The sequence below is a fragment of the Mytilus galloprovincialis genome, chromosome 4, assembly GCF_965363235.1.
Source record: "Mytilus galloprovincialis chromosome 4, xbMytGall1.hap1.1, whole genome shotgun sequence".
NCBI classification, from domain to species: Eukaryota; Metazoa; Mollusca; class Bivalvia; order Mytilida; family Mytilidae; genus Mytilus; species Mytilus galloprovincialis.
In genome coordinates, this window is record NC_134841.1 from 31,982,833 (window position 1) to 31,994,257 (window position 11,425).

The window sequence follows — 11,425 nt, forward strand, 5'->3', positions numbered from 1 at the left end:
TATTTTACTGCGCAGGTTATTTGACAAGACAAGAAAAGAAACCATTGTATACAACACTGACAGAACTCAAGGTAAAAGATTAAAAGATATTACGTTTTCTTTCAGATTCAATATTATAAGAGTCATTCATACTAATGAAGTTATATGGTAAAAAGTAAAATCACAAAAATACTAAACTTAGAGGAAGATCAATAGGGAAAGTCCATAATCACATGGCAAAATCAAATAACAAACGCATCAAAAACGAATGGACAAAAACTCATATTCCTGACTTGGCACAGGCATTTTCAAATGTAGAAAATGGTGGATTAAACCTGGTTCTATAGCGCTAACCCTCTCACTTTAACGGTAACGGTAACGGCTATAAATACATAAGTTTGTTCGTAACAGTTTTTTATTCAATTTATTTCGTTTATAGTTTTTATTTAGTATTGTAAAATTAAAATTGAGAATGGAAATGGGGAATGTGTCAAAGAGACAACAACCCGACCAAATAAAAAACAACAGCAAAGGGTCACCAACAGGTCTCCAATGTAGCGAGAAATTCCAGCACCCGGAGGCGTCCTTCAGCTGGCCCCTAAACAAATATATACTAGTCCAGTGATAATGAACGCCATACTAATTTCCAAATTGTACACAAGAAACTAAAATTAAAATAATACAAGACTAACAAAGGCCAGAGGCTCCTGACTTGGGACAGGCGCAAAAATGCGGCGGGGTTAAACATGTTTGTGAGATCTCAACCCTCCCCCTATACCTCTAACCAATGTAGTAAAGTAAACGCATAACAATACGCACATTAAAATTCAGTTCAAGAGAAATCCGAGTCTGATGTCAGAAGATGTAACCAACAAAAATAAACAAAATGACAATAATACATAAATAACAACAGACTACTAGCAGTTAACTGACATGCCAGCTCCAGACTTCAATTAAACTGACTGAAAGATTATGATTTCATCATATGAACATCAGGCACAATCCTTCCCGTTAGGGGTTTAGTATCATACCATACAGGTATTTATCTTTGTAAATTATCAAACTTTATTGTTTGGTCCATATTTTTTTAATATTCCTTGCATGTCAAACGCCAAAGTGTTGTTGTGCTGTGTTCATTCTCTATATTGTCTTTGTGCTTATTTTTCTTTGATGACATTTTTTTTATTGTGATTAACATTGCAACACCATGTTGACTGCTGTATCCCTATTTGTGACATTTTTACAGTTTATGTCTGTTTGTTGAGTTCACACATTGGTGTCAATATAATAGAATTTAAGGCGACTGTCATACAAGTGAGAGGATAAGCTAGTTATAATAAAGGCAACAGTGGTATACCAGTGTTCTAAAGTCATAATTGATTGAGATAAAAAAAAAATGGGTTACAAAATAAAACAGACGGAAACACATCAACTATAAGAGGAAAACAACGGAACAACAGGTCCACTGATATGCAACAAATACATGTTTAATCCACCATTTTCTACATAAAGAAATGCCTTTGTCAAGTCAAGAATTTTCCACTTTTAAACGTTTGACTTTATTCGTTGGAACATTTTTGCTGTATAAACTTTTCATGTTAAAAGTGTTGCTTGCTTAATTTCATTGAACCATATGAACTGTAATATTCGGTGACTTTGTCATTGGAACCAGAACTTTGATATTCATAGGGGATTATTCTCTCTTTATGAAGGTCTTTTAAAAGCTTGTATTCTTTCTCTGTCTGAGTGTTTCTAAGATTTCTACAGGTCACGTGTCAAAAGAATATATCGCTGTTTTTTTTTTTTCTATCAATGCTGTCGCTTTGACACATTCCCCATTTCCTTTCTCAATTTTATTTCAGTAATTTTTTAAACACAATTTGTTTTAAAAAAAAATCCAAGATTGTCTCCCAAAAGATATTCAAACTCATTTATGCATAAATCAAAAATAAACTAACAACGCCATGGCTGTGGTAGCCGTGGCGTTGTGGTTAGGGCCTCGGACTATTAACACAAAGGTTCCTGGTTCGATTCCCGTTCCGGGATGAAAAATTCAGAGGCTGAATTTTCGTCTCTCCCTTGACACCATTTGCGAGTATGGTCTTGAGGAAAGGATAATAATCCGTCTGAAGGCGACGATAAATGGGACCCTTGTTAAGAGAGAGTCATATCTCTTACACGTCAAAGACACCCTTGTAGATTTAAAAAAAGAGCAGGCTTATGCCGCTACAAGGCAGCACTCGCACCCGCAAAGTGGAAAGGGATTAATATAAGTTGCAAAACTTTTTTCCCAATCCACTATAAATAAATATGTTTAACCTATTAAAGCTATCTAATCCTCTCACAGTATGACAGTCGCCTTAAATTCTATTATATTGAAACCAATGTGTGAACTAAACAAACAGACGTAAACGGTACAAATGTCACAAATAGGGATACAGCAGTCAACATTTTGTTATAATGTTAATCACAATAAAAAAAAATATGTCATCAAAGAAAAATGAAATGCCATATAGACAAAGCACAAAGACAATATAGAGAAGAACACAACACAACAACACTTTGGTGGGTACCAAGACATGCCAAAGGGATAGTTCAAAGTATTGACCAAACAATTAAGTTCGATAAATTACAAAGACAAATAAAAGAATACCAGAAGACAAACTAAAGATGATAAACAATGCAGTACATTAAATCTACACGTCAAGACCACCATGTATTAATTGTGAGGTTTATACGGAATATTTATCAAAAAGTAAAAACACAAAAATACTGAACTCCGAGGAAAATTCAAAACGGAAAGTCCAAAATCAAAAGGCAAAATCAGAAATTCAAACACATCAAACGAATGGATAACAACCAGGTCTTGGTTTCTTCCGATGAACCTTTTTTTAGGAGTTGACATAACCCTGGTTCATGAACTTCCTGCTCAGACACTTTTGACGTTTTATAAAGTCTGAGAATACCGATTGAGTATAAAAATGTATATTCCATGTATTATTTTCAAAAAATAAGATCGTCTTGTTTGTCATAGATTCTGGTACTGAGATGACCACTTATGTCATAAGTTTAAAAATGAGGCGGAGGAAGTCGGTTTTTTTTATATATAGTTCTGGAGGATATAATAATGTCAGTAAATCAGTGTGTCTCTCCCCTACATTTCAATACATCCACATTTTGATATAGTTTTTCTTTTAACTTCTAAGTATTATTCATTTATCAACAGTTGTCATGTCAGACCATCTACTAGTAGCTGCAATTGACTTTGGTACAACATATTCTGGATATGCCTTTTCAACAATAGCCAACTTTAAACTTGATCCACTAAAGATACATGCTAATCAAGCTTGGAATGCCGGTGGAAGACAACTTCTTTCCCTTAAAACTCCAACATGTCTACTCCTAAACGAAAAAAAGGAACTGGTTTCATTTGGATATGAAGCAGAGAATGATTATGCAGAACTGGTATTAGACGAGAAACACCACGATCATTATTACTTCACAAGATTTAAAATGAGATTATACCAGGCTAAGGTAACATATTTTTGAAAACATACAAGCAAAAGACTTATTTTCTAAATGTAATAGTATATCTCACCGATTAAAAATATTATAGGACTAGTTATACAATGACTTTAAATATCAATTTTTCAATTTGATTTATACAAAACGATGTTATGATATTCAAAATTGCATCTACCTATGCATTAATTGTTTACTATGTAAATATTTCATTGCCATCAGAATGACAATTCATTCCTTTTTAAAAACTCTTGCCTTCAACTAGATACTAGACATTTGTTTCAAGTTATCACCAGTTCAGAAATTTTTAGATTATGTTTTTGCAATTTATGATTTAGGATTTAAGTGAAGAGATGAGACTTGAAGACGTAACTGGCAAAAGTTTAATGGCGATAGACGTATTCGGCCAATCTATCAAAGCACTGAGAGACCATTTGTTGAAGTTATTGGACACTGAAGGGACTAGCATCAAACAGCATGAAATAAAGTGGGTACTTACAGTTCCAGCTATTTGGCCTGACAGCGCTAAACAGTTCATGAGAAAGAGTGCTGAAAAGGTAATTTAAACAAAATTTTCAAAGTGAAAAACGGTATACTTTTGGGATTGTAGCTGCAGATAAAGTTTTATGAACAAATAATCATGTTGAATATTTTGATAAAGGAAATTATCGCTATTTTACGAAATTTTCTTGCTGACTGATAATTTCCTTTCTTAGCGGAGTCGGGTGAATGAAAAATTATCGCTAGAAACTAAGGGAACACGTGCCGCTGTCGATGAAATTAACAATGAAATTAAAACGTCGTCATAGGTTAAATAGCGATAAACATATTATCATTGGTCATCTCAACTCGATTGATTTTCTCACTTTCGACGTACCGGCTCAAGTGAGAAAATCAAACTCGTTAGACAACCAACGATAATCTATAAATCATGTAATTTTTTTGTAAATATTGAATTGAATATACATGATATTCGCTATTTTACAAAATTTTTCTTTGATCTTGCTGACGGAGAATTTCCTTTCTCAGAGGTCGATTGATATGCTGTTTTTATTGTGTATGTTTGATATGTATGTATATATGTTTATTGTGTTAATATATGTTAGTCACAAACTGTAAAGTGTCTACGACAATAAAATATTTGATTTAATTTGATTTTGATTTGATATGAAAAATTATGGATAGAAACTAAGGGAACACAAAATTAATAATGAAATTAGCAACGTCGCGATAATTATTGATTATCATTGGTAATCTGAACCTCGATTTCGATTCTGACTTACGCCGTAACGGCTCAAGCGAGAAAATCAATATCGTTGAGATAACCAGCGATAATATATGATCATCCACACACAGTTTACAGAAACCATTCACTTAACGGTTATACAAGAGCATACGCATTATTACTAAGTTTGAGTCATGACAATGATATAAACAAAAACAGCTGACAGGACATGTTATTTATAAAATACTGTTTGTGATGAAGAAACACGATATTTTGCGTTCGCATGTGTAAAGATACTTTACTCACTTTTTTCATTATTTGTAAAGCATTTGTTTTCGTCGTCATATTGATTAGAAATTTCAGCAAAGATCGAATACTTAATAGTGTCAACGTATTTAATATTGAAAAAAAAAAACAGATGAAAGGGTTCAAATTAAACATGAGTGATGTGATTTCCTATTGTCGTCGAAAGAATACTTGAAACATTCCAAGATAAAATAAATTGACAATCATATGATTAACGCACGTTTTGGTATTGATACATATTAAAATGCAATAGAGGTACCACTAAAAGGTATTTAGGACTTATTACATAAGACATATTTACCGAACAAACATCATTCCTAATACATAAAAAAAAAAATAAACTAAGGATTATAAAACAGGTACACCACAGAACAGATGTGAACTAAGATAAATACTGCAGTATTCATTTTTGAGCGTCTATATGTTTCAGATATCGGTCATTTTGAAGGTTCAAATGCAAATCAAATAGATCGGAAAGTTAATAACAATACATATAAACGAAATAATATATAAATGCATTCTATTTGGCCTTATGGCATAATAGGCAGGCATCGAAGACAGCAATCTTTTTATCGCCCTTGAGCCCGAAGCAGCTTCAATACACTGTCAGTACTTACCAACAGGGAAATTGAAGGGTGCCACTGAAGGGTTGACTATGACAGAAACCGGACAAAAATATATGGTTGTTGACTTGGGAGGTATGTATTTTTCATCAAATGAAATTTTCGACACAAAAGTCGTCGACTTGAACTATTTAGACACATGAATCGTATAAGAATGTTAACAAAAAGACAAGTCGGAGATTCCTTCTTTTAATACATTTATCAATCAAGACGTCTGGTTTACTCGAGGGTATGCTTATCAAAGTCTTTTATCGTCCTTCAAAAAAGAGCGGCTATTATTAAAACAATAGTGTTCATGTGTTGAAATAACAAAGTACATTTGGAGCTCATCTATAAAAAAAAAACATAAAAATTCTCATTTTATAAGCAGAAGATTTTAAACTGTTTAATATTCGGATTCATCATTAATTTCACGTGTAAGTACGCATGCTTATTCTTTTACCTCCATATCCTTCCCCTCCGTATTTCTCCTAAAAAATATCTCTTTTCATATCCTCCATAGAACTAGCGCTTAATTGCTATGTTTAAGTGTTCTGTATGTGCAAACATTTGTTCTATTCAGTGAACGCGATAGTATGAGAATGTTTTTGGGGTTGTCATGTTTTTATCTTTAATTTGTCTGTTTTCAGGTGGCACAGCCGATCTTACAGTGCACGAAAAACTTGAAGGAGGTCATCTCAAAGAGCTTTGTCATGCTAGTGGTGGGGACTGTGGAGGAACATCTGTTGATAATGCCTTTATTCAGATGATGGTAAAAATATTAGGAGCACCAATGATTAATCTTCTGAAACAAGAGGATCCATCTGCCTATTTAGATTTGCTTCGAGAGTTCGAAACTGTGAAGCGTAAAATAGAACCTACAACATCAGGCAAAGTTAACTTCACTATTCCATGTGCCACCATTAATGCACTTTGCGAAAAACATCAGAATGAAAGTCTTCTTTCAATGATACAAGCATCGCCGTTCGCTGATCAAATAACCCTTCGAGGGGACAAACTAAGAGTTGATGCAGACGTGATGAAAACATTATTTGAAAAGACCATCAATAATATTATAAAATTAGTTAAAGATATCCTGAGAAAGTCTTCTGCCCAAGATGTCCCACTGCTTCTGTTAGTTGGGGGATTTGCAGAATGTCCTCTGATACAATCAGCCATGGGGAAAGAGTTTTCGGAAAAACGCATAATAATACCAGAAGAAGCCGGTATATCAGTGTTGAAAGGGGCAGTTCTTTTTGGACACAAGCCAGATTACATTGCATCACGTGTCATGCAATTTTCGTATGGCACCGATATCAGTAAGACATTTGATCCAGATCGCCATTCAGAGTCTCATAAAAAAGTTGTGAATGGCAAAGAACGATGCCGCAATATTTTTTCAGTGATCATTGGAAAAGACAGATCCGTTCCCATAGGGACAAAGATTAGAAAAAGTTACAATACCATACACAAAAATCAAAAATGGATGACAATTAATATCTATGCATCAAACAAGAAAAATCCTAGTTACGTCGATGAGGAAGATTGCCATTTGATAGGAAAAGCAGGGATTGACATCCCGAGTCCATCCGAAGAGAAACGTTCAGTAGAAGTCGAATTTATTTTGGGAAACACGGAATTAAGTATGACAGCTAAAGAGGATCTGTATGGCTCAACATGCGAGGCAAATTTCAAGCTGATCTGAGATGTAACGAAACAACATATTTAAACCATTTGATGTTACATTTGTATATATATATATATCTTAGTTATTTTCTTTTGTTTCCATATAGGATTGTAATGTTTGAAAGATATTCAAACAATAGGCAGAAATATGCAGTCATAACTATAACCACAAAATATACCTTTTTATATAAGCTATTTGCATCCATTTCTTAAAAAATGAATAGAAAGCATGAACTATTGTCAATTGTTCTTATTTTCGGTTTTAACTGACAACCGATGAGAATTTAAGCAGGGAATCCCAGGGATGTTTTTACGGTATACTCGTCATAAAAGAATCATTGGTAGTTTGGCATGTGGTACAAACCTATTTTTTTCTATGATTCAATATCGTTTTCAAATTAAATTGCTGGAACTGTAGAGTAAACGAAATAAACACAAAATGGAAACTTTTGACGGTATGATGAATAAACGAAAGTGATTTTTTTTTGTGAAAACAGGTGCAATTCGGATACACTCACGTTACATATATTAATGTTGTAATAAATAAAATTCAACACATCTTTACAATACTTATACACAAAATAATGAGAGTAGCAAAAATACTTTCCCGAATACTACTATATTTATGCCTAGAATATGTATAACAAATCCACAGTATATACAGTATATATTGTTCACGTCATGCATGCATTGTATATGATGGAGTAGCAAATTTCATATCTGCATCAATAAAAACGCAGCACAACAGTGCCACTCATGCAACGTATTCAGGAAATTGATTGGTCTTGAAAAAAGTAAAATCACACAAATACTGAACTTAGAGGAAAATCCAATCGGAAAGTCCATAATCACATGGCAAAATCAAATAACAAAACACATCAAAAACGAATGGACAAGAACTGTCATATTCCTGACTTGATACAGGCATTTTCAAATGTTGAAAATGGTGGATTAAACCTGGTTGACAGTCTCATCAAATTCCGTTATATTTACAATGATGCGTGAACTAAACAGACATAATGAATAAAAGAGTCAAAATATGGGTACAGCAGTCATCATCGTGTAACAATTTTAAAAGGAACAATTTAACAGAACACAAAAACATCTATCTACAAACACATTCATTGATTCGCGTGTCTGATGTCACATATATTTGTGGTTCAATGTATATACAAACAATTTTAAAATTACACATGGGCAATGTTAGCATACAGGGTTAAAAAATCAAAAGTATGTAAGAATTAATTTTAGGAATATTCTTTTTATATCCATTTTATGTGTGTATGCTATTGTGCGTACCCGCATATAGACCAATAGCTAAGAAGAATTGTCTAGTGTCCTTTGCAGCCCTTAGCACAAGATTGAGTCTACATTTCTTTTATTATTCGTCTTCAGGCTTGTTGGTTGTGTACAGTCAAGGATAAAAGGGGGACGAAAGATACCAGAGGGACAGTCAAACTCATAAATCGAAAATAAACTGACAACGCCATGGCTAAAAATGAAAAGGACAAACAGACAAACAATAGAACACATGACACAACATCGAAGACTAAAGAATAAACAACACGAACCCCACCAAAGACTAGGGATAATCATCTTTTTAAATCCTTGCTTCAAATAGTACATGCATTTAAGGTAGAAATGGTGAACATTTTACTGACAATTATGTTGCTCTCATCATCCTTCTTTACCTTTGGTTCAAATAAAACATGTTTGCAGATACAGGTGGGGTGTGGATAGAAATCAAATATCTGTTTATTGTCATAATATAACTATTGTGTCTTCTTTTTTGTCATATATTTTGAAAGTATGCAAGACAGTATTCCTATTAAGTTTGAAAGCATTTACACTTATAATTTTTCAGGGGAACAATTTCTAAATTCACAAATTAAAATTTGGAATTCTGTTTAAAAAGTTGACATGATGAAATCATATTATGAATATAAAAAAAATCTCCTTTGAAGGTACGACGCAAAAAGGTTTGAAACTATAGTAAATTGATTTCAATGTTCCCTTTCTTTTTTTAATATGACTCTGCATCATTCTAGACCACTCGGCAAACTAGACTGACCTTATAATTCAGCTTTCGGTGACCTCTTTTATCCTTTCTTCGTTTTTATGATCTAGAGCTGTTACACAGTACATGATACAATATGCACGTTATATACATGATAACTCTTATTCACTTCAGTTGATGCTGTTTCACACATTGGCGTCTAGACCGACTTAAACCTTCGTCAGCAAAAAAAAACCAGACATACGCCAACATACGTTACTTGAACACCCGATAAACGCTTATGTACGCTTCTCATACGCCCTAAATATGCCGAAAACTTGTTTAGAACACGATACATATATAATTAACAAGTGAAATTGGTCCAAAATTACTAACGCATTAGCAGAATACATGGTATTTGACCACACTCGCGCACGTCGGTGCTATACGCTGATGTGTGACTCCGGTATTAGGTATGGATATGTCAAAGAGCTGAGACTTGTTTAGACGTACTTATAAAATTTATAATTGATTCGTCTATACACCAACCTAATAATGTTATATCTGTTAATTTTTGTTTTGTAATTGCCTCGCCGGGATCCGAACTCATACTACTGAGATATCGTGGCACTAAATCGCTTTGTACAATGCCCGACACGCTAGACCACTCTAACACATATGCTCTACTTTCCATATTATATACCGGGATACATATATTCAAGGACAACACAACATGAATAATCAAGTCTATTTAACTTACACAGCCTTCATTACGATAACATATTATTAATTACATTTATCTGACCTAGTCACTTCAGACAACAAAGTAATTTATCCTTGGATTTGGACCGATACAAACAATAAGATATGAAACGATTACATAACATGGAAGATATAAATAAATATTTTATTTTTTTTAAAATCAGTGTCATTAATGATTTGTTGCGTTTATTTTTTTGTCATTTAAAAGTAAAATTACAAAGATACTGAACTCCGAGGAAAATTCAACACGAAAAGTCCTTACTCAAATAGGCAAAATCAAAAGCTCAACGATATCAAACGACTGGATATCTTATCACTGCTTTTGTACGGCAATAAGAATCGCTGAACATTTTGTTTTCCTAGTTTAATTGCCAAAATCTTAACTTTTTGTTGATAAAGGATACCACTTCAATATACATTTGAAAAAAAATATAAAATTACAAGAAGTAATACAGCACATCAACTTATTCTTAAAAACAATTAATAAACAACTTCGTATAACATTTTATTCATATTTTTCAAAAGTAACACTTTCACCTCAGACTAACTGAAAAGCGTGATTTGTTATTATCGATCTACAAATAATTGTAATCACAACTAATATATATAGGAAGATGTGTTATGAGTGCCAATGAGACAACTCTCCATCCAAATCAGTATTTATCAAAGTAAACTAGTATAGGTTAAGGTACAGCCTTCAACAATGAGACTTGGCTCACACCGAACAGCAAGCTATAAAGGGCCACACAAAAATTGCTTGTGTAAAACCATTCAATCGGGAAAACCAACGGTCTAATCTAAAAAAAAAAACGAGAAACGACGAACATCAGATTCCTAACTTAGGACAGGTGCAAATAAAGGTAACAGTAGTATACCGCTGTTCAAAACTCATAAATCTATAGACAAAAAAAGAAATCGGAATAACAAACTAAAACTGAGGGAAACGCATTAAATATTAGAGGAGAACAACGACACAACATTAAAATGTAACACACACAGCAACGGACTAAGCATTAGACAAAATCCGATGAGAATAACCAATATAACATCAAAACCAAATACATGAATTTGGTATAGAAAAGTACCGTGACACGTCTTATAGTAATGTGAATTCACACTCAAATATAGGAGAAAACAAACGACACAACGGAAACACGACGTAAAAATATTACACACACAGAAACGAACTATGATATAACAATGGCCATTTTTCTGACTTGGTACAGGACATTTGTAAAGAAAAAAATGATGGATTGAACCTGGTTTTGTGGCATGCCAAACCTCGCACTTTGATGGCATTGTTAAATATAACATTAAAATGACAACATAATAATACAAACAACTACA

General features: G+C 33.3%; 1 protein-coding gene across 1 annotated transcript; it reads left to right on the top strand.

Moving 5' to 3' along the window:
* On the top strand, positions 1–7,513 carry LOC143070555 (heat shock 70 kDa protein 12A-like). The gene is made up of 5 exons (XM_076244803.1): positions 1–71; positions 3,206–3,513; positions 3,840–4,058; positions 5,577–5,730; positions 6,285–7,513. The coding sequence occupies exons 2-5, from the start codon at positions 3,211–3,213 to the stop codon at positions 7,337–7,339; spliced, it is 1,731 nt and encodes a 576-aa protein (XP_076100918.1). The 5' UTR covers positions 1–71; positions 3,206–3,210; the 3' UTR covers positions 7,340–7,513.
* Positions 7,514–11,425: the final 3,912 nt, after the last annotated feature.